The sequence below is a fragment of the Propithecus coquereli genome, unplaced genomic scaffold (genome assembly GCF_000956105.1).
Source record: "Propithecus coquereli isolate 6110/MARCELLA unplaced genomic scaffold, Pcoq_1.0 Scaffold175, whole genome shotgun sequence".
NCBI lineage: Eukaryota > Metazoa > Chordata > Mammalia > Primates > Indriidae > Propithecus > Propithecus coquereli.
The window spans coordinates 1,708,740-1,734,427 of NW_012142190.1; the positions used below are offsets into that span (position 1 = coordinate 1,708,740).

Consider the following 25,688-nt stretch of genomic DNA (forward strand, 5'->3'; position numbering starts at 1 on the left):
TTCGATTTCTACAGATATTGCTTTTTAAAATCTTAATGAATTTGTCAGTATATTTCTTTTATAACATAAAATAATTATTATGCAAGAGAATACAAAATAAAAGGAAAAAGTCTCCGCTAAAGCAAGAGGTTTTGCATTTTGGCTCAAAGAAAATTTTAAGGGTTAATTCTTAAAAGGAATTTATCTATCATAAAATTTTTTTTCCTGAAATATTAAGAGTTCATTGATAGCACAAACTAATGAAATATGTAAGAAATTAGTTTACTCTAAAATGTACAGAAAAGATATTTTTATTGTCTAATAATCGCATACTAAAGAACTCAGGAAAAAATAAGTTTCGATTAGAAGTAGGAACTGAAGACATTATTATTTCTATTTCTTGTTATTAGCAAATACATATTTTACACAATTCCCTAGTGAGAACCAAGGAAAATGGTGCCTTTCTTTTAATATGAATTTTTTTTTTGAGACAGTCTCACTCTGTTATGCCAGGTGGTGTGCAGTGGTGTCATTATAGCTCACAGGAACCTCAAACTGCTGGGCTCAAGCGATTCTCCTGCCTCATGTATTTATCTATAGGCACTCGCCACAACACCCAGCTAGCTTTTTTCTATTTTTAGTAGAGATGGGGTCTCCCTCTTTCTCAGGCTCGTCTTGAACTCCTGAGCTCAAGCAATCCTCCTGCCTTGGCCTCCCAGAGTGCTAGGATTACAGGTGTAAGCCACCACACCCAGCCACATGAATATTTTTTGAATGCACTTTCTAGCTACCCTGGGCAAACGTCACTCTTTTGTTGCTATGTTTCTGCAAGTCTCTTCCAGAGCCACTATGGTTTATGACATTCTGACCAACTAGTTGTCAGCATATTTCCTTTTACCTTCACTGCAATGACCTTACTTTTTCTAAGATTTCATAAAATCAACTTGTTCAATTAAATCTACACAAAAAGCTGTTCTCAAAAACCTACTGCTAGGCAACAGAAACCTATTGAACTAAATCTCAGGTGAAAAACACTCCTAAAGAGAGATGAAAAAAACATGTATAAAGAGAGATGAGAATAATTATAGTTACTTCACAATAAATTATTAATTTAATTTGAAATATGTTTTGTTAAAATTTATACAGGTAAAAAGAAAATCTCAGGTGAAAAACACTCCTTCTTATTTTGTAGATCTGGAGTAGATCCTAGGATATTGTATTTATAACAATCCTTCACAATATACTCAGCAAACATGATAGATCCCCAATAACTATTTGATTTAGTTTGGTATGTTGATCAACCCACCTGTCATCTTGGCTATTAATTTGGGAAGACAGTATAAAAATGTCAATGCTCTGTGTTTTCAAGAGAGCACAGTTATTAGAAGCCCTTTGCAGATACTTGCTTTGAAAAGCAACAAATGACATGAGTTCTTACAGTAAAGGCAGAATAATTTATTATCCTAAGTTCAGAACTAGCTTAGATTTTGAAATATGGGCTTTGTATTGTAAATGAAACTAAAACATTTCATCCACACTTATTTATCTTTGTGGAAAAAAAGTTTTGATTGGGAAAAGGCTTTTAAGGACTGACAGAATTCATAAAAGGGTGCCTCAGGCTTCCTGGAAACCAAATTGTTCTTAAAAAACAACTTTGATGAGTTAAGTACAAATGAATCAGAAACATATGGATTATATTTCCCTAAAATACACCAGGGTTTTAAAAATTAGAGGAAATATGTTTGGTTAAGTTTGAGAAATACTACAAAACATTTCAAAATGTTTAAAAAATACCTTCAGGTATTTTATAAACTGCAAATGAAGCTCAATTCATCCATCTCTAATTACGTAATAATTACTAACACTACAGTTTAGGATTTATGCTATGGAATACAGTAGTCATATTGTGATTAGTCATGTGCTTAAAAAATTATTTAAGATGTGCTAATTGAAAGATTTTGAACATTCAGAACTAAACACAGCTCTGGGGTAGTGCTTCAAATATGGACACTGAACCCAGAGCCTTGGTTATGCTCTGATGACAACTATACATCCAGCTAAGTGCTCTGGGGCTGTCAGCCAATTAGCAGAGCACTGTCGGGGATCTTAGTAATAAAAATAATTGTCAGAGTCCTATGTCACTCAAGTTGGTGGCCTAAATATAATTCATGCTCTTAGAATTAGTTCACTTTATAAAGCTTTGCCCTGAAGCACAATAGTTGCACTTTGATAGAGCAAATGGCAGAAGTCCCAAATTCATTTAAATCCCACAACTCAAGAGTCTCCTTTTTTCGCACTCTCACTGTTAACATAAATACTGACAGAACATATCACAGTAATCGACCTAATCCTGATAAAAAGGCATTGTAACAAAGAAGATAAAAAAGTGATGATAACCTCACAAGTGAATGCAGCGTATTTATTTCAAGAATTGAGTACTTTTTTGTGTGTTTAACATTCTTCAACATAATCTTGGAATGTGGCAAAGAAATGGGCTCTGGAACTAAACTGATCTAGGTTCTGATCCTTCTACCACTTCTTAGAAGCCACGCAACTAGAACAGGTCACTCTATAACCGTCAGTTTCCTTTTCTGCAGAAGAAGGAATAGTAAACACATCTTAGGGCTAATGTATGAATACATAAATTTAATACATTTAATACAAACTTTACAATAAAAGTATCTAGCACATAGTAAACATTGTAAATGTTAGTTTCAACACCACGTTGTCAATTTATCTTTTATTTCTTATTCTTAACTACAATCAACTTGTGTGACTATCTGTATGGGTACCATGCTACAGCCTTAAAGGTCCATGGCAAATGTTTTGCTGCCTGACTCGCTTTCTTTAAGTTCTGTCTGCAGCATTCTTCAAGACCAGAAATAGATAGCAGCTCTGTTTCCCAGGTCAGAATGTGATCTTGAACACATATTTTTAAATCTTCATGGGTTCAGCTCTTCACCTAAAAGATGAGGAGACCAAGTCATTTGCTTTTAATTTCAGCTTTCAATGTTGTAGATTCCTAGTGAGCCTCTCAAAACTTACACAGAAGATACTAGAGTAAGTAAAACTAGGGAAGCGGTGGCCATAAGAGTTGATCATAAAGAGGGTAACAACCCCTGAACACACGTGCTTGCCCCCTTGATCCCTGTCTCACCTACTCTGCATGTAGTAGGAGCCAGCAGGATGCCCAGGTGAGGCCCCGCATGTGCCTGGGCCAGGTGCAGTCACTGTGGTAACATCCAGTCTGGGAGGGGAAGCACCTCAGCTCCGGCCTCCAGAATCTGGGCACGAGTTGATGGAACTATCCAGGTGAGACTTCGGCCCTGCCTTTCTGCTCATCCATTAGAAAGGCAGCAGCTGATGCTGGGATGGGAAGGAGCCAAGCAATGCTTACGTCTTCCCTCACAGTTTCCAGTTAAATTCCTGACTGCCTCCCTGCCACATCACTAGGCAGCCACACACACTGGGGAACGGAGAAAGGACTGAAGGGAGAGAGAGACGGCTCTAGCACAGACGTCTCCTGCTTATGTCTCACTAATTCTTTTCCTTACTCGTAACTGCTAAAACTTGGGAACAACCAAGATGTCCTTCAATAAATGATTAGATAAAACACACTGTGGTACATGGACACAATGGAATATTATTCAGTGCTCAAATGAAATGAACTATCATGCCACAGAAAGACACGGAGGAACCACTAAATGCACGTTGCTAAGTGAAAGAAGCCTGTCTAAAGAGGCTGCATTCTACGATTCCAACTATATGACATTCTGTGAAAGACAAAACTATAGAGACAATAAAAAGATCAGTGGTTGCCAGGGGTTGGGAGAAGAGGGAAAGATGAACAGGTGGAGCACAAGGGATTTTTCAGAGCAGTGAAATTATCCTGTATGATATTGTAAAGATGGATTCACGGCACTATGCTTTTGTCAAAACCCCCAAACTGTACAACACAAAGTGAACCCTAATGTAAACTGTGGACTTCAGTAATAATAACAGATCAATATCATTTCACCAATTGTTAACAAATGTGCCACACTAATGTAAGATGTCAATAAAACGAGAACCTGAGGCGTAGGAGGCAGAATTTATGGGAGCTCCATACTTGCTGCTCGATTTTTCTGTAAACCTAAAACTGCTCTAAAAAATAAAGCCTATTAACTAAAAAACTGTTTGAAGGGGGTCATAAGACTCCGTCATCTGAGTCTCACCAAATGGAACATCAATTTGCAATGGTGCTACACAAATAAGACAAGTGTATTTATTTATTAAACCAGTTAGAATTGAAAACACAAACATCTTACCTGTATCAAACTCGCATTCTACCTTGGTATAATGCACAGCAAACACAAAATGTCAAGTTTACAATATGTGATTTTATGAGAACAAAATTCTGGGAAAAGCCATTCCTTACTAGTAGGAGGTTTGTTGCTCCCACTGGTGGCAATAAGCGGACCTGTGACTGTAGATCAAAATGAACCACAAAGAAAACACTGACAACCAACACTCTAGAAATTTATTACCAAGTTACAACCTACACAAACACAACTGAGCTCATGAGATTAGCAAAGTAGCAGCACAAACTGTAAGGAAAAACGTATTTAATAAATACAATTTATAAACATCTTGTTTTTAAAAATTAGGTTCAAATACTGTGAGACAAAACACTGAAACAGAAATCTTAACAATCCATTTACAAGCCATCATAACATGCAGTGATCCCCCAATACTGCGTCTACAACAATGTTAACTGAAGGTGACTCCCTGCTGCCGTACCACCATATGGATAGACATATTTGTCCAGTTTTGTGTGTTTTCATGGAGTACTTGGGTCCTTAGAGAATGAACACAGGAACAGTTAGACTCCAAAAATTTTAATATTGCCACATTAGTTTGTATTTATGAAGCTATGAGAAAACAGTAGGATGTGAGTGTGTTTGAAGCTATTGCTTAGAAGAAATACACTCAAATAATGCAGCTGGCCACAACAAAGGGGAAAAGGAATTCAGACATTTCAGAGAGGCTTACTTAGGAATATAAGTCTTTGCCAGAAGAAGACAAAATAATTTAAATAAAAAATTCAAGGTTAAAAAATAAAGCAAATGGGAACAGAGAAAGAACAGAAAGGAAGGAAATGCTTAAAGAAACAAATCTGTGTAGATGATGAACTGAATTTCATTAAATTCATTCTTGCCTAAAACTAAGCCTGGTTAACTGAGGTAGACTCTGGGAACAACATGTGCAAAGATTCAGGTTTTCCAAAGGGCAAGTGAGTCATTTCAGAGACTGTAAAGTAAAAGTGCATTTCAGAGTTTTGAACATAAAACAAATGGGAGCCCTTTTGTGAGAGGGAAACTTCTCTATATTAATTTCCTATTCGTTGGGCCAAATTTCCAAATGGACAAAAACCTACCCACCGCTGGTGATAAAGCAATATTCAGGTTTAATTTTTATTTATTTTCTCAAGAAATGAGAAAGGTAAAATAAAAATAATTTTATGTCATTACCTTAATATTTTTCTTTTTATTAATAAGTCAGTGGAAATTTAGAAATATTATTAAAGCTAAAGTGTTGTCCAAAGCCAAAAAAACCTAATAAAAATTCAAAGAATTACTGTTAACAAAGTGAATGTTTAAGAACACATCTATTAACTTAAGGATTTGATTTTTTCAAATACTCATACAGTTTCCACTCACATTAAGAAACACATATTTAAAACAAATGTCAAAAAAATTAAATAAATATGAAAGCCTAATTTAAAAGTATAAATAAGTAAACTTGTAGTAATTACAAGAGTTTTTTGCTTTTTCTGCAAAAATAGTGAAAACGAGAGTAAAACATTTGAGGTTTAGATATTTTTAGCCCCCTAACATGTCCTCCACCTATAATTTCTACCTTTTTCTATTGTGACACAGTCTTAGATTCACATAAATATTATGTGCACCACAAATTAAGTAGTATGTTAAAAATATACAATCAAAACAGTTAAGGAAAAAAAGATACAAAAAAGAGAATAGCTATGATTTTTACCTCATACAAGTTTAGGTGTCCTTTTCTTCGAAAAGGCCAGAACACAGCCTTAACTTTTTATGCCTATTATACAGAATATATTCTAAGGTGATTTATCATTAATAAGATAAAAGGAAGAGTGGGAATCTACTGTTACGCAAAGAAAGACAATAACAAAGACAATAATGAAGGAATGGAAATCCACTCACACCACATGCAATATCTGCCTAGGCCCTTCATTTTATCTCAAGTTAGGGTACAGGGAAAGTAAAACATGTAAAATACAACCATGTCAACTGGTTACTGTTTTATGATTCTCATCACAGATTCAGCAGTGTATATATATAGAAACTTACTTTCAAGGAAGGAATTCAAATGAACTCAGGCTATCCAAAAATAAAAAGTTTCAATAATTTCATGTTCAAAAGAGTCAGGCTATGCATAGCAAAGTGAAAGAGTGTCAATTATATTGTAAAGTTGGGCTGTATATATTAATATATATTTTTCCCTGATAGACCTATATGCCTGTTCATAGATTCACCAGATACCTGCGTGCTTACTTTTTGAGTAATTAGTGATTTCATCCTAATTTTTGAGAGTCAAATATCATATTACAAAAACTGCAATCTCAGTAGTTCAAATAAAGCCCCTATCTATACAGCTAGACCACACCATGTTCCCCTTCCAAGATGGCTTGGTATTTTGGGAGGTAGTAGTCAAAGCCTAATGTATGTTTTGGTCATTCTGGAATGACTACACTGCTATAGGCTAGAAGATATGGTCTGTGATGCCACTGTCTATTTTCTACTTGGCTAACTAGAAAGCTGCAGCCTCCGTTACAGAGTGGTTTGTCTGGTACATTTCACCAATATTAATTTCCTTAAAAAAAGGAATTATGGAAGCAAAATCTTTACAGCAAACATATAACATGTGTATATATTTACCATAATTACATGTGTACATGTTTATAATAAACGTAGCTTAGAAAATGGTAAGAACTGGTTTGTTAAAATAGATCTATAATGGTTATATGTTGTTTAAACAAATGGATATCAGTTCTAATTTTAAAACAGATTTAAGGAGCAAAAAGGAGAGAAAAAAACTTTTATATATTATCTTTCCAAAGCACACACAGATTATTGCACTCTCCGTGTATGACCTAAACTAGTTTCAGTAGTAGAAGCCAAAGCTACACAGAGGTAGTCATTAGAGAGAGTGCCAAGTTGAGACTGCACTGCCTGGTCCAGCTTTCAAAGCCACAGAGCTTCCACTCATTGTGTCTTGCACACAGTAAGCAACTAATATGTGTCTGCTGAATGAAGGGACTACCTGATCAAGTATCTGCAAAGCAGAATTATTAAATCTACATAACTTAGTCCTAAAATGATTATGCTTCAGAACTCGAAATTCTCATGTTTTTAGACGATTAAAGGAACCAAATATTTCTACTTTGATAACACAACACAGAAAAACAAAACAAAGAAAAACAATTCTATCTCATTCTGGGTAAGGCAACATACTGTCTTTTGCAATAAAGACAATGTATATACAATATACATTATATGCTGGATTACACCTAAGGGATCTCTTCAAGGTCCTTAAGGGGTTTAACACATTAACTGCCATGTGAGTTGTATTTAACTCATGCTAGTTTTGAGCTCGGGGCCTCATGAGGCATACGTAACTCACACGTCTCTTCACCTTAGGAGCCGGGAGAACTATTTTTCGGGTTGCATATAACTCATGCACAGAAAACAATAAAAAATAACAAATTTTTCATTAAATTAGAAAGGATCATTTTGTTTTCGAAGTTTTTATTCTGTTTTCATAATACAACACTGTGGCCCCAAGCAAAAAAAAATTTTTTTCTAGTGTGGCAGTCAATGTGTTAAGATATACAAAGCATTTACCATCCACTGACAGAGCAAAATGAGAAAACAGGGAAATAAAAAAACAGACCTGACTCACTGAACATAGTAAAGGTAAGCTTCTAGGAAGTTTCAGTTTCCAAACACTGCCAAACCGGCAATCAAAGAATCACAATTACCATGTCATTATTCATAAAGAATTCAGAAAAAAATTAAATGCATGCCAAGATAAATAACACAAAACCCAGAAAAAGTCTAACAATCAATTAAAGTATTAAAAACAAGTTTTAACAATCACAAACCAGTGTTTTAGCAATTGTCCCTAAGACTTCAGGGGAAAAAAATACATTACTGGATGGCAATAGTTTGCAAGATAATCTTAGTGGGTTTATTTACTGATTTATTTTAAAAATTCATAAATAAAAGAAAACCTTTCACTTCAATATTTAAGATGACTTAATTCCATTACAATAAAATCATGATGCCTTATGATTTCAAGTCTTATAATCCGTGTCTCAGGAAAGAGGGCAATTTATAGCATCAGATGAATAGCGAAGTTTAAATAGAGTCAGACTTATCTAAAAAGAACATAAGGCATCTGTAGTTCTTAGTAGGGAAAAAAATAATAAAACCTCTTAAACAAGATGTTAAGAGGTTTTTTTTTAATGCCTAAAATGTTATGTTAATTTTAGTTTTAAACCAGTAGGTGCTATCCAAAATTCAGAATTCAGGATATCATCAAATATAAATTTTGAAAAGCTTAACTATTACAACATAGATTGCCTAATAATCAAAACAGGACAAATGTAATTATAAACACTAACACTAGGATACTTCATTTATGATTAGATATATGCCATTTACTTTTTGTGGCTTCTCTGTATTGCCTAATACCTGCTGTACTGAGTAAGCCTGCCAGATTTCTATCCTAATCTTACTGTGTGTGCAAGTTCTCAACGTAGACAAGGAAGAATTTAAAATTTCTGAATGAACATCATTTATTACTTTCAACGCTGTTTTGTTAAACAAGCTGTCTGGAAAACTATAAAGATTTTGTTTGTTTCGCATTAGCTGCAAGAGAGTGGAATTGTTCAGAATGTCAAAGTATGTACCTCAAACACTAAAGTTAAATTCCACAAAAATCAAACCATGTTGGAGCTGAAAAAAATAATGGCTGTATCTGTTTCAACATACTGAAAGAAAAGTGAAAACAAACTTAGAAGTCCAGAAGAAAGAAGTGAATCTAATGCAATCATAATAGTCTTCCTACCTTTCTAATATGAAATACAAGAAGCACCAGCCAAAAAATACTAAAGACCAGAGAAACAATCTGGCAAAATGATTCAAAAACTACAGAGCATGAGGATATTCCTCAATAAAAGCTCAGGAAATGATTAAACAGCTAACAGAAGAAATGGTAGGGGGAGGGAGGAGTAAAAATTCTAACCATATGGTAGATTCTAACAGTAAGTAATAATTGAATTCTAAAGGTTTAACTAGCAAATTCATTTCCTCCAAAATATACTATCATTCTTCTCTTAACAATAAATAATGAATTTGACACAAAACACAGTTTTGATGTTAAAAACCAATATATATAGATAGGTCCCTCAAGCTGACAAAGAACTGAAAAAAAAAACAAAACTGACAAATACACCTGAGAAATAGAGGTCCTTCTAAATCTCTTGTAAACAAGTTCCTAAAATAGCACACTGCTCACTTTCTTCGTCCTCTCTGGCAGACTGCTTGGGGGTGCAAAAATGAGTGCGTGAGTATGTGGAATACCAGCACAAAGCTGGGGGACAGGATGACCAGGCTCTCTATGTAGCTTTTCTTATTTCTCAACTACATTTAGTATTCTTTGTGGTTTTAGATTTTTTTTCCTTTAAGTGGAAATTTCTCCAATGAAAAATTCAAAAACTGTTTTAAAAAAAAAATTGCAGGAATTTCTTCACATTTTATAAACAATAATACCAGAAATGAAAGAGCTGACAGAAATTCAAGCAGATCCAAATTCAACCATCCATTTTTCATACTTCTCCAAGTCTGCAGCAGAGACAGACTTAGCAATTTTCTTTAGAGCCAATTCAAAGTCTCCTTTGGTAACAGGCATCTGAAGTTCCTCTTTAGAAAGTGCACGGATCTCTTCTGGACTTAAGCCATTGATACGTCGTCTCATTGCCATTAAAGACGCATCCCTAAAAATATACCAAAATCAGTCAACAGTATAGTTTTAAACACTTTCAATTGTAACAAACTTATGGGGAAACATTCACAAGATCATTTTACGTGTTTTTATGATACTGCTTAGAATTTTCCATCCTGAGGATTGAGGAGAAGTTAAAACAGGAATCAAAAAACTTAAAACATGAAATGTACAGTTAATGAACCCTAAAAGTCTAGGTTGAGCTCAGGTAGCACTGAATTTTCTTTCTCACCTACTCCTCAAGGACAAACAAAGAAGTTTAGGAAATTGAAGTTGAACTTTGAAACACTGAACTGTACATTCGGAAATGAGTATATGGCTATTGTTAAGATAATTCAAACCGTAGACTGGTCTGTCTACAGCCTAATTAGAGTGGTAAAGCCAGGAACCTCTTTCTCTGGAACATGAATATGGGGACATACATAGAGCACATGAAATTCCCTACATGGAATATTTGTGGGCAACTAAAAGCATAAGCCCTGGCTTCCCCTGATCCCATTTTCAGCTCTATTTGACCAACTGTAAATAAATATGAGGGTCTGGAAGAAATGGATGATTTGTGATCACAAAAAAGCTATTAAGAAGGCCAAAGCAACCAAAATTTCAAATTTTTAGATATTTTACTATAGTGATAGTAGAAACTATTGTGAGCTTATTGTGTGCCACTAAACTTAGATGCACAGAGAAAAAATACTAGCAGAAAAGGTAAGAGAAAGATGTTATGGCTTTAAAGAAAGGCTACTAAAGTCAATCTTAGAAAAATAAAAATAAGATCTAAACAAAAAAGTCCTCTTCACTGAGTAATATGAATTATCTAAAAATGTTGCTAAATTGAAAGAGAAATTTAAAAACGTGTATGTGCATGTGCTTGTGTATATATCTTCCATGGCTTAAACTGATCAACTTTGTTCATCTGCATGTGGTCATATAATGCCAACCAAAACTAAATGATATTATTATACTTTATGTTGATGCGGTTGGGCTCTAACATAGAGCTAAATTAACCTTAGGTTGTCAAAAATCATTACCAAGTTAGACACAATAATTTCTTAAAAATCAAAAGATCAAAAACATCAGTGTATATATTGTTACATAATTATTCATCTAACAATGACCAATGAAGTTAAACAGAAAAAAACCATTTCAAAGAACTAAGTAGCTGCTTTCACATCAAGGGCTAATTATATTAAGACTGGTCCTCCTGTCAAACCTATAACTAATGTCTAAGATCACAGATCATTAAAAAAAAATACCTGCAAACATTAGTTATGTCAGCACCAGAATAGCCCTCAATCTTCTCTGCTATATCTTCCAGTTGGATATCAGGATCTATTTCAACCTCACGAAGACTGATCTTCAGAAGCTCAGCTCTTCCTTTTGCTGTTGGAAGATTTTTTTGTTGTGTTAGATGTTTTACTTTACAAATCATTTGTCTGAGAAATCATATATTAACATTCAAGAAAAGAAAGAGGCCAATGCAAAGAAGAGTCAGTAACTGTGAGTCCACTAGTATTACCAATTCATTGCATGACTCACAGAATCAGTTAACTTCCTATACGTTTTTGCTGCAATAACTACACATTAAAACAAAACTCAGAAATTTCATTATAGACTGTGAGGATATGTGCTGTGAAAACAAAGGAATATGAGAAATATAAACATTAGTATTCAAGCACTAGAAATGCTTCTAGTAAAAAATATTTAGCCTAGTTTTACAAAACTAAACTGCATTGAGAGCATAACTCCTGGCCAGGTGCAGGGACTCATGCCTGTAATCCTAGCACTCTGGGAGGCCCAGGGAGGAGGATCACTTGAGCCTAGAAGTTGGAGGCTGCAGTGAGCTATGATGATGCCACTGCACTCTACCCAGGGTGACAGAGCAAGACTCTGTCTCAACAGCAACAAGAACAAAAGGAAACTAGACTGCATCAAGTATAACTCCTATGTATGAACTACTTTGCTCACTTTTTAGTATGATACAGGAGATTTCCAGAACTCTCATCAGTAGTTTAAAAAAATTTTCCTGGAAATCAGAAATTGGCAAAAAAGAAAAAAAACCTAAAAGCCTCACTAATGTATTTTTGACTTAAAGAGCCAGCCCACAGACATTTGCTGTGCCAGTGTGACTTAAATGTGTTTTCAGTTAAGTTCAAACTGTCAAATTTTTTAAATAATCAATTATGCCTGCCGTTTCACTATTGTTTTTAGTGCAAATCTGCTTAACATAGCATACTACGATAACTCATTACCGGTTTATCTGGCTCTGTACTATTTTCTGAGACACAAAATGAAATTTAATTTTCTTCAGTTTTTATTCTGAAAATGTTTAAATCTGTTGGTGGGGGTGGAAATCAATGAAGACCCATTTACCTTTCATCGACTTTGCCAACTGTTAACATTTTGCCATTATCACTCTAGCTGCCTCCTCCACTCCTCGCCTCCCCTCCCCTCCCCCTTTTTGAATTGAGAGCTAGCTGTAGGCATCACAATACTTCACCTTAAATTCTCCAGCATGTATCTCCTAAGAACAAAGGTATACATACATTTATCATCCTTATCAGGACATCTAACACTGGTACATCAGTAAAATCATCCAATAAACAATTCAAAGTAAAATTTCCCCTTTTACAGCAGGCCTTTATAACTTTTATAAACCATCACATATTGCATTTAGTTACCAAGTCTCATTAGTCTTCTCTCAACTAAAATAGTTCCCCACTGTTTATTTTTTGTTTACTTTGTTTTGTCTTTCTTGACATTGACAATTCTCCCCCAACTCATCTTATAAAGCCAAAGCATTCCAATTAAGATCCTCCTAACAGGGTTGTCTGTGGAACCTGACAAGAACACACTGAAATGTTTACAGAAATGGAAAGAATGAAGAACCACAGAGACACTCTGGAAGAGCAACAGCAAGGTTGGAGGAATTGCTCTATCAGATTTTAAGACTTACTACAAAGTAATAGGATTCAAATCACACTTGTGGAGACAGACAAATAGATCAATGACACATTACAAGGTACCTAGAAGCAGATCGAAGCGTAAACTACGGACACTTGATTTATGACAGAGGTGGTTCAGGCAATGAGGGAAAGGAATGTCTTTTCCACTAATGGTACCAGAACAACTGATTATCCACAGGGAAAAAAATGAAATCAGGTCCTACATCACACGATACACACAAATAAGTGTCTGATATATTACATCTAAACCTAAAATGCAAAATTTTAAGTATTTTAGAAAATAATATAGGAAAATATCTTAATGACCTCATGGAAGTATTCTCAAGATAATATATTCAAAAAATCAACTACAAAGGAAAAGATTGATAATCCAACCACATTAAACTTAGGACTTTCTATTCATCAAAAGACATTGTAAACACAGTGAAAACAGACAAGCTGCAGAGTTTGAGAAGGCAGTTATAACACATAAGTAACAAAAGACTTACATCCAAAGTATTTAAAGAATTCCTGTAAATCAGTAGGAAAAAGCCAGACTACCCAATAGAAAACGGGCAAAAGATCTGATCAGCTGTATCACAAAGTCCAAATGGACAATAAAGATTTTCAAACTCTTTAATAATAAAGGAAATATAACTTAAGGCACAATGAGATAGCACTGCATACCAGTAGATTGGTATAAATGTAAAAGTCTGGCAATACCAGGTGTTGGAAAAATGTGAAACACCAGGAACTGTCATAGACTAGTAGGAGTGTAAATTGGAAGAACCACTTTGCAAAACACATTAGATTTACCTATTAATGTTGCAGCTATGCAATATGACCCAGCAATTCACTCCTAGGATGGAATGCTCCATCCCTGGCCTAAAGAAACTCAGGCATTTTCACCTTATGCACATGTAAGAATGTTCACAGTAGCATTGTTCATCACAGCCTAACACGGGAAAGAATCAAAATGTCCATCAAATAATATGATGGATAAATTGTGGTATAATCACATAATAGATGCCATGGGTTGAATCATGTCTTCCAAAATTCTTACATTAAAGTTCCAGTCCCCAGTACCTCAGAATATAACCATATTTAGAGACAGGGTCTTTAAAGAGGTAATTAAGGCAAAATGAGGTCTTAAGAGTGGGCTCTAATCAATATGACTGGTGTCCTTATAAGAAGAGATCAGGACACACGCACACTTAAGGGGAAGACCACATGAAAACACTGGAACAAATGGCCATCTACAAGCCAAGGAGAAAGTCCCCAGAATGAAACCAACCCTACTCACACCTTGATCTTCAGCTTCTAGCCTCCAGAACTGTGAGAAAATTAATTTCTGTTGTTTAAGCCACCCAGTCTTTGGTATTTGTTTATGGCAGCCCTAGCAAACACTGTGTGGTATGCAATGGAATACCACACAGCAACAAAAATGAAATGCATCTACATGTGGCAACATGGATGAATCTTAAAAATATACCTAGGAAAAGCAGCAAGATACAAATGAACACAATTTGTGTGGCTTCACTTATGTAAAGTTTAAAAGGAGGTACAACTGTTTGCTTGGGGATACATTATTGGGTGATAAAATTATAAGGAAAAGCAATAAACTACTTCCACAGGAGGAAAAACAGCTACTACCAGCAGAGGGCAGGAAGGGAGCTGCGGAGTTCTGATGGTGCTCCACTGCTTGTCCTAGCAGTGGTTACAGGCCTGTCTGCTTTGCCAACTACTGGGTAAACTGGACGTTTAAATAAATGTTTCTGTGTCTGAGTTATATTTCACACACAAACACACACACACCGCCAAAGTGAGACAAAGCAAAGCAATTTGAGAGGAGTGGAAGGAGAAGCAAGCAGGCATTATTTGGGATTGCCAGAGAAAAGAAAGGATGTGACTAGAAAATCTGTACCACCAGAAATCCTTAATCTTGGGAGCTCCCTAACCTTGACCCCAGCCAACAGGCCCACCATGCAGCTCACAGGGAGTATGCCTGGTAAACAAGTGGGTTAGAGACTAAAGAAGTCATCTACTCAGGTGGATGGCAAGAGGTGTGGGGGAGGGCAGGAAGCTCCTATGCTTACTGCAACAGAAGCTGGTTATGCTCCTGATGAGCAAGGAAGAACTGCCAATTTTAACACAAGAACATTGTTACACAGTGCTCCACACAGAGCAGGTGAATGGATGTTAGTGAAGGAGTATGAGCACATACATGTTATTATAGGCCCAATGTTAGAATACCATTCCCAAGGACCCAAACACCACGTTTAATATATTCTCCCGTAGAAACGAAGTTCCAGACAGCCAACTTAAAATTAACTTTGGAACATAAACCTGTTCCTAATTGAGAACCTGGTGGTACTGAAGCTTAGGGGGAAGCATCCTCCTTTTCCCTAGTAACTATGATTTTGGGGGCAATTAACTTCTAATACTGGTTATATCAGTGATTTGTTAGAAGATTTTGAGTAAGATTTATCAACTCTATTAAAACTAAATTAATGATATTTAATAACCTTGTGAAAAGATTTAATGAGGGATTAATGTGTTATTAATAGTGTAAAGAAATGCTGATACTATATAACAAAATTAATACACATTCTAAGTTTACATAAACATAGTTAAGAGACTCATACAACACTTCTCATTCAACTCTTCCTAAGCACACTGAGCAGTTCAGCGCAGGGGACAGAGTGTGCACGCTGGGGCCAGACTGCCTGCACTCACAAGTCTGTTCTGCTGTTCTACGTAGGATACTTAACCTCTGGGTGCCTCGGTTTCCTCATCTGTAAAATAAAAAACAAAATCTACCTCATAAAGGCTATCGTGAGGGCTAAGTGAGTTAACAGATTTAAGCCTGGCCCACAGTCAGCGCTGAACAAATGTTCACTTCCTCCCTACCACCAATCAACCCACAGGACTTTGGGGAGACAGGGAAACCCAGGATCCCTTCTATCCATAAGCATCTGGGACGGCACCAACACAGAGGAAACACCCAGGGAAGTGACGTCCACACGAGTGAGACAGGCCAGGGGAAAAGACTGCATGGAGTAGGTATGCTTCAATGTCAGCTTCGAAAAGTAAATAAAATTTAAGTAGAAGGGAAGAGTGAACAACCCAGGAAACGGAAGCAGCCATGTGTGTACCAAAATGGAAGACAAAGGTAGGAACGTACAGAATACTGAGAGATGAAAACAGACACAGATAGGACATATAATGTATGAACTTGCAGTAAAAAGAATTAAAAAATAAAAGGACTCTGACCCTGATGTGATAGGAAGCTAGAATCACTCAGAGTCTAGAAGACTCTGTAATGCCCTGGAGGTTTAGGAGGTCAGTCTACAAGCAAGATATGATTAAATAAAGGGGACTGAAGAAAGGAATTCATTAGATTATCAGGTGGTTGATGCCATAATTTAGAAAAAGTTATAATACAAAGAGCAGAGTTCTAATTATTTGTTTGGAAGCCATTTTTACATTTTTTCTTTTTAATTATTATGGGCACATAATAGTTGCATATCTTTATAGGGTGCATGTGATGTTTTGATATAGGTATACAATGTGAATTAATCAAATCAGAGTGACTGGGGTATCCATCCCCTCAGGCGTTTATCATTGCTTTGTGTTAGGAACATTCTAATTCTACTCTTTCAGTTATTTTAAAGTATACCCTCACTTATTGTTGATTATAGTCACTATGTTGTGCTATCAAATATTGTTCATTCTATCTAACTATATTTTTGCACCCACTAATCATCCCCATTTTATCCCTCCTTCCTGCTACCCTTCCCCAGCCTCTGATAACCATTGGTCTCTGTCTCCATGAGATCAACTGTTTTTAATATTTCGCTTCGGAAGCCCTTTGGGGAAAGCATTTCTCCATGGTCATACACAGCTTCAGGCGCATAATGAACAAAGAGAAGCACTCAAATGTGATCAGCTATAACAGACACAAACTTTCCGTAGGGGGAAACAAGCTTAGAAGGAAGCCCTTTAATCAGCCAAATTTACTTTCTTCTTCTATATTTCCAAAAGAAACTGAGTTCCTATCTTTATATTAGATGATCAAGTATGAAATGTCTGATTTCCTTAAGTACTAAGTTTGACAGTTGATATCTCTGACATTTCACTTTGACACTTCTTGATTTATTTTTATTGTGAAGGTACATCCTCAGTCTTTCAAACGCACAGCTTGGTTTGTGATTATCTTTCAAATTTTTTTTAGAGCAATTTTTGTTAAACCATGGATAAGTCAAAAATTCATGCTATTTTCGAGTTCCGTTGTGGAACCCATGCTGTGCAGATAGATCAAAATATCAGCAAAATGTTTGGGAAGGATGTGGCTAATGAATGCACAGGACATCGATGGTTCAGAATTTCCATCCCTGGTGATTTCAATCTTGAAAATAAGCCACGTGGGTGACCTGAGACCAAGGTGGATAATGATGAGCTGAAACCTGTAGTGGAAGCGAATCCATCTCAACCTATGCATGAATTAGCAGCAAGGTTTGGCGTTACTATTCCAACAATATTGAACCATTTGAAACAAACTGGCAAGGTAAAGAATTTGGATAGATGGGTTCCACATGAATGAAACATGCATCAGAAGGGAAATTGTCTTGAAGCCTGCCTTTCTTTCCTGTCACATCATAAAGGCGAACCATTTCTACATCATATTATTACATGTGATGAAAAATGGATTCTTTTTGACAATTCCAAGTGTTCAGCACAATGGCTGGATAAAGACAAAGTCCTGGAAACACAGTCCAAAACCGAATATTCATCATAAAAAGCTAATGGTATCTGTTTGGTGGTCCAGCACTGGTATTATTCACTACAGCTTCATGAAACCTGGTCAATTGATTATAGCAGATGTCTACTGCAACCAATTGGATAAAATGATAAGGATGCTTGTGATTAAGCAGCCGAAACTGTTCAATAGAGACAGGCCAATCCTCTTGCAAGACAATGCTCGACCACATGTCGCACAAATAATGCTGTTCAAACTACGGCAGTTGGACTTGGAAACTCTCTGTCATCCACCGTATTCATCAGACCTTGCACCAACTGACCACCACTTCTTCCAGGCTTTGGACCACTTTTTGCAAGGAAAAATATTCAATTCTCAACAAGCTGTGGAAAATGCCTTTCGCGATTTCATCGCCACTTGCTCTCCAGGCTTCGTCGCTGCTGGCATGAACAAGCTACCATTAAGACAGCAAAACTGTGTTGATAGTTACTGCTTCCTGTTTGAGATATAATAAACTACACTTTTGGTTTGAAATGGGACTTTTCATATTTAATGACCTAATAGTAACATAAAGTATGCCCCTCCCCCAATACCTAAGCAGTCCTCAGCAGTTCACGAACTTCCTGTACTCAACTATTTTTCTAATATTTTTTTCTCCCTTTCTATAGTGAATTAAAAGTTCAAAGAACAAAAGTGTGAATAATTTGCCAGTTCGAGCAGTAAAAATTTTATTCCCCCTCCCATCAGGATTAATTTTTCTTTACAATCCCTATAATATGGTCAGTAAAATTAAAAACTTTCAAATATACTATATGTCATACACAAGTTTTGTTCAGAAATCAAAGATGAAGAGAAAAAGGGAAAAGAAGAGAAAGAAGAAATTTATAAAATCAGAAATGAGAACAAATCACTCAAATTTCAAATTTTCATGAGACTGACGTAATAGAGGGCCAGGCACTAAAGAGTTACTTCTGGGAGGTGTAATACTCCAGGACAATTTATGGGTTCTAAATCTAATCACTTCTGCTATTGCTTTAAATAAGTTTATTATTTTATGAGCTCAATCAGTAAATTAAACACTATTTTAAGAAAAAGAAAAGTTTTCTTTTTAAGTAATGAGATTAAAATTAATAGAATACAAAGTAACACCCAGAAAAGACAATATAAAATGGAAAATGTGAGCTAAAAATCTATCAATTAATTATATTGTACAACCTTGAGGTCTAGTCACAAAAGTAACCAAGGAATGTGTTATAAAAATTATGTTTCAAAATTCAAAGGTGAGGCTTCCCCTTCTGGCCACGAAATAACTAGTACCAGACTTGCCCTCTGATGGTAAACATATAAAATGAGACAAAATACAAGAGGCAACTGCTTTCATGTATTAGCCAACAGGAATATGAAGTTTTCTTACTTTGCCAGTAATCTGAATGCCTGCCAGAACACCCTTTTAACGAAAAGCAACATTAACTCAGACTCCCCACAATGTAGAGCATACAATAAAAATTACTGGACATATGAAACAGAAAAATGTGGCCCATAATCAAGAAAATTCAAAAGCGGCCAATAGAAACAGATGAATCAAATGCTGGAATTAGCTGACAAATCTATAAAGCAGTATACCAATTATCTATTTCTGAACCAATTATACTAAAACTTAAAGGCTTAGAACAACAAATTATCCTCACAGTTTCTGTGCACCAAGAATTTAAGAGCAGCTTAGTTAGGAAGTTCTAGCTTAAGGTCTGTGATGGTTAATTTATTATGATGGCTTGGCTGAACTATGGTGCCCAAACATTTTGTCAAACATTATTCTGGATGTTTCTGTGAGGAAGTTTTTGTATGAGATTAACATTCAGTTTGGCAGACTTTGAGTAAAGCAGATTACCCTCTATAACATGGGTGGGTATCATCTAATCAGTGGAATAAAACAAAAGACTGACCTCCCTCTAGGAAGAGGGAATTCCACCAGCAGATGGCTTTCAGACTTCAACTGCAACATCAGCTCTTCCTGGGTATCTACCTGCCAGTTCACTGTGCAGATTTTGGGCTTGTGATGCCCACAATTGTGTGAGCCAATTCCCTAAAAGTAATCTCTTTCTCTGCATATATACACATCCTATTGGTTCTCTTTCCTCTGTAGAACCCTGACTAACGCAGGGTCTCTCATGAAGCTGTAGTCAACACGTGGGTCAGGATTCCAGTCATGCAAAGGCAGCTCATTCAACGACTGGCAAATGGTGCTGGCTGCTGGTGGAAGACTTCCAGTTCCTTCCATGTGGGCTAATTCACAGGCTGTTTCAGTGTTCTCGTGGCATAGCAACTGGCTTCCCCAAAAGCAAATGATCCAAGTGAGAGAGCCAGGCAAATATTATCCTTTTTAGGATCTAGTTTCAGAAATCATTTAGCATCACTTCTGCCATATTGTATTCCTTAGAAGCAAATCACTACGTCCGTATGTGAGGAGAGGGAATTAAGCCCCACCTTCTGATGGGAAGAATATCACAGATTTAAAGGAAAAGAGAGAGAAAAATGAATGAGCCAATGAGGAATTCCAGCAAAGTAATGAAAACTATAAAAAATAAACAAATGGAAAAAAAATAATAACCAAATGGAAATGTTAGATTTGCAAAATCTAATATCTGAAATGAAAAATTCACCAGATAGGTTTAAAAGCAGATGGGAGATTGCAGAAGAAAGGGTCAGTGAACATGAAGATAGATGAATAGAAATTATCCATTCTGAAGAATAGAAAGAAAAAAGATTGAAAAAAAATTTAACAGAGTCCCAACGGCCCATACAACAATATGAAAATGTCCAACGTAAATGCAGGATAAACAAAAGGAAAACCCTACAGAGGTACATCATAGTCAAACTACTAAAACACAAAGATAAATTATCTTAAAAACAACAATAGAAGACAACCACTCAAGAAAATGCCAACTTATTTTCTATAGTTAAACATATATTATCACTATCACATGTCCCAGTCATTTCACATCTATATGTGAAATACCTATGTATTTATCCAAGAGAAATGAAAACTTTTGTCCACACAAACACTTGAACATTACAGCAGCTTTATTCACAATAACCCAAACTAGAAACAATCCAAACACTCATAAGTAAGAGAATAGAGAAACAATCTGTGGTATGTTCATACAATAAAACATTACTCACCAATACAAAATAACAAACAATATGGATGCAATTCAAAATCATCATGCTGAGTGAAAGAAGACAGTCACAAAATAATATATACTATGTGACTATTGATATGAAATTCAAAATAATCTATACTGACAAAAATAAGATCAGTGGTTGCCTGAGGGAAGAGAGACGGAGAGAAGAGCGAAAGATGGATTACAAAGGGGCACAAGAATCTTCTGAGGATAAACGATATGGTCTCCACATCTTGATTGTGGTGTGGTTTTATGGCTGTATACAACTGTTAAACTCACCAAATTTTAAATGGATAAAGTTTATTGTATATAAATTATTCCTCAATAAAGTTAATTAAAAAAAAACAAAAAGAGCAGCCAGTGGGGAAAAAGACACAATAAACACAAGGAAACAATAATATGAATGGTAGCTGACCTCGTATCAAAAAACAACAGTAGCCAAGAATGACATCAGCAAAGTAGTAGAATAGGAAGCTCCAGAATTCCTCTAGAAGTCCCCCCATAGAGACAATGACTTAACAACAATATGCATTTCAAAAAGCCTTTCTGAGAATCCTAGAAACCAGTTAGGAAGTCACAGCACCACAGGCAAGTTCAAACCTGCAATGGGTAAGAAAAGCCATTTCATTTCAACCAAGTCAGCCCATTCCCCAAGCCAGCACAGCTCTGTGCAATTGGGAGGAAAAGCCCAACTCACATCTTCTCCCTTGGGATTGAAAGAAAAAGTGGAAGGTACATCCAACATTCCAGCTTTTCAGAGGGCTGCCCAAGAGACTACTTCCTGTCTTGCCAGACTTGGTGCAGGCACACAAAAGAGAGCTCAGCAGCTTGCTGTAGCACAAGCAACTTATAATACCACAGACAAAAGCTGGCACAGTTCCGTATGATTGGGAGAATGTATCCAGCTTGTGGCTTCTCACTTGGGAAAGAAAGCAAGAGTGGAAAATGTGTCTAACATTCCGGCTTTTCAGAAGACTGTCCAAGGGACTGATTCCTGCCTCACCAGACTTACAGCACTGATCGAACTGGCATACCTTAGAGGCCTGGGGTCCACAAAGAACAAAAGAAAGTTAAGCCCTTGTTGCAGCACCAGAGATCCAGTAGTACCACAGACAGACACCAGAGGGAGCAACAGCCTACAAGCTCCTGAAAGAGAAATCAGCAAACCTCTCTAATTGGGAAATTACATACACAAGCCCCAGAGAGGAGGCATCTACATAAAAGGTTGGAGAGGCCTCCAGACTCTCCTGCCGGAATGACTAGTGAAGATCTTCCCCTGTACAAATCCAGTCCATAAAGACTGAAACAGGTAGCTGTTCTTTCAAATGCACGAATCACAGCAAAAAACAACAAGGCATATGAAGAAACAGAGAAACATGGCCCAATCTAAGGAAAAAATTAATATCTTGGAACCATACTAAAAAAAAAAAGATTAGTGAATTATCTGACAAAGAATTCAAAATAATCATCAAAGAACCTCACTGTTATACAAGAGAACACAGAAAAACAATTAAATGAAGTCAAACGATGCATGAATGAAATGAGAATTCAACAAACAGACACAAGCATTAAAAAAGAACCAAAGAGAAATTCTGGAGCTAAAGAATATAATAACTATATTCAACAATTCACTAGGGGTTTCGACAGAAGACTTGATCAAGCATAAGTATCAGTGAACTCAAAGACAGAGAATGTGAAATCAAGTCAAAGAAACAAAAAAAGAAAAATGAAAAAGGCCTAAGAAATTTATGAGATGCTATAAAACGGACCAATATACATGTAATGGGAGTTCTGGAAAGAAATAGAGTGAGAAAGGGACAGAGAGCTTATTTGAAGAAATAATGGCCAACACTTCCCAAATACAGGCACACCTCAGAGACACTGCAGGTTCGGGTACAACCACCACAATAAAGCAAATATCACAAAAAAAGCAAGTCACACAGATTTTAAGTTTCCCAGTGCATATAAAAGTTATGTTTACACTATACTGTAGTCTATTAAGTGTGCAATAGCATTACATCTAAAAAAACCAGTAGTGATACCTTAATTTAAAAAAAATACTTTCTTGCTGAAAATCCTAATGATCATCTGAGACTTCAGTGAGTCTTAATCTTTTTGCCGGTGGAGTGTCATGCCTCAACATTGATGGCTGCTAACTGATCAGGGTAGTGATTGCTGAAGCATGGAAAGGCTGTGTCAGATTCTTAAAATAAGTAAAAGTGAAGCTGGCTGCATTCACTGACTCTTCCTTTCATGAAAGATTTCTCTGTAGCATGCGATGCTATCTGATAGCATTTTACCCACAGTAGAACTTTTTTCAAAATTAGAGTCAATCCTCTCACACCTTGAGGCTGTTTTATCAACTAAGTTTATGAAATATTCTATATCCTTTGTTGTCATTTCAACAATGTTCACAGTATCTCTTCACCAGTAGTAGATTCCGTCTCAAGAAACCACTTTCTTTGTTCATTCTTAAGAAGCAACTCCTGAGCCAGTCAAGTTTTATCATGAGATGGCAGGAATTCAGTCACATCTACAGGCTCCACTTCTATTAATAATTCTAGTTCTCTTGCTATTTCTATCACATCTGCAGTTACTCCTCCACTGAAGTCTCGAACCCCTCAAAGTCATCCATGAGGGTTGGAATGAACTTCTTCCAAATTCCTATTAATGTTGATGTTGTAACATCCTCCCATGAATCAAAAATATTCTTAATGTTGTCTAGAATGCTGACTCCTTTCTAGAAGGTTTTCAATTTACTTTGCTCAGATCTATCAGAGGAATCACTATCTGTGGCAGATACAGTCGTACAAAATGTATTTCTTAAATAATAAGACTTGAAAGTCAAAATGACTCCTCCTTGATCAGGCTGCAGAACAGACATTGTGTTAGCAGGCATGAAAACAACATTAACTTCTCTGTACATCCTCATCAGAGCTCTTGGGTGACCAGGTACACTGTCAATGACCAGTAATATTTTGAAAGGAATCTTTTTTTTTAAGCAGTCGGTCACAATGATGGGCTTAAAATATTCAGTAAACTGTGCTATAAACAGATATGCTGTCATCCGGGCTTTGTTGTTCCATTTACAAAGCACAGGCACCGCATTTAGGAATAATTCTTAAGGGCCCTGGAATTTTCAGAATGGTCAATGAGCACTGGCTTCAACTTCAAGTCACCAGCTGTATTAGCTCCAACAAGGGAGTCAGCCTGTCCCTTGAAGCTTTGAAGCCAAGCACTGATTTCTCCTCTCTACCTATGACAGTCTAAGATGGTACCTTTTTCCAACAGAAGGCTGTTTCGTCTACATTGAAAATCTGTTGTTTAGTGTAGCCACCTTCATCAATGATCTTAGCTAGATCTTCTGGACAACTTGCTGTACCTTCTCCACCAGCACTTGCTGCTTCACCTTGTACTTTTTTTTTTTTTTTTTTTTTGAAACAGAGTCTCACTCTCTTGCCTGGGCTAGAGTGCCATTGGTGTCAGCCTAGCTCACAGCAACCTCAAACTCCCGGGCTCAAGCGATCCTCCTGTCTCAGCCTCCCGGGTAGCTAGGACTACATACACGCGCCACTGTGCCCAGCTAATTTTTTCTATTTTTAGTTGTTTGGCTAATTTCTTTCTATTTATAGTAGAGACAGGGGTCTCGCTCTTGCTCAGGTTGGTCTCGAACTCCTGACCTCAAGCAATCCTCCCGCCTCGGCCTCCCAGAGTGCTAGGATTACAGGCGTGAGCCACCGCGCCCGGCCTGCTTTACCTTGCACTTTTATGTGATGGAGACAGTTTCTTTCCTTAAACCTTGTGAACCAACCTCTGCTAGCTTCCAACTATTTTCTGCAGCTTCTTCATCTCTCTCTGCCTTCACTGAATTGAAGAGTTAGGGCCCTCCTCTGGATCAGGCTTTGGCTTAAGGGAATGTTGTGGCTGGTTTGATCTTCTATCCAGAACACTAAAACTTTCTCCCTTGCTTTCTTATCATTCATGTGTTCACTAGAGCAGCATTTTTAATTTCCTTCAAGACTTTTCCTTTATATTCACAACATGGCTAACCGTTTGAGATAAAAGTTCTACCTTTCATCCTATCTAATTTCACCATGCCTTCTTCATTAAGCTTATTCATTTCTAGCTTTTGATTTCACATGACGGATATGTGACATTCCTGTTCACTTAAACACTTAGAAGCTATTGGAAGACTATTAATAATATTCGACTCAATTTCAATACTGTTGCATCTCAGAGAATGGGAAAGCCTGAAGAAAGAGAGGGAGGGAGGAATGGCCATTCAGTGGAACAGTGAGAGCATACACATTTATTAAGTTTGCCATCTTATATGGGCATGGTTTGTGGCACCCCAGAACAATTATAATAGTAACATCAAAGATCATTGATCACAGATCACCTTAACAGATACAATAATGAAACATTTGAAATATTGCAAGAATTACCAAATATGACACAGAAACACAAAGTGAGCACATGCTGTTGAAAAAATTATGCTGATAGATCTGCTTGACACAGAGTTTCCACAAACCTTCAATTTATTAAAAAAAAATCATGGGCAAAGTACAATAAAGAGAAGTATAACAAAATAAAGCATAACTGTAGGAGAAAGAAAATGGACATCTGAATTCAAGAAGCTCAAAAGGACTCCAAGTAGGATGAACCCAAAGTTCAGGCAAGTTGAGACACATTATAGTCAAATTGCCAAAATTCAAAGACAAAGACAAATCTTGAAAGCAG

General features: G+C 36.4%; 1 protein-coding gene across 1 annotated transcript in view; it reads right to left on the reverse strand.

Annotated features, from left to right (window-relative positions):
- Positions 1-9,858: 9,858 nt before the first annotated feature.
- The window catches only part of KATNAL1 (katanin p60 subunit A-like 1), a 97,646-nt gene continuing 81,816 nt past the window's right edge, over positions 9,859-25,688 (reverse strand). The window contains exons 9-10 of the mRNA XM_012642118.1: positions 11,319-11,481; positions 9,859-10,057 (exon numbers count right to left, since the gene is read on the reverse strand). Coding sequence (XP_012497572.1) covers positions 9,859-10,057; positions 11,319-11,481 — 362 coding nt within the window. The remainder of the gene's footprint in view (positions 10,058-11,318; positions 11,482-25,688) is intronic.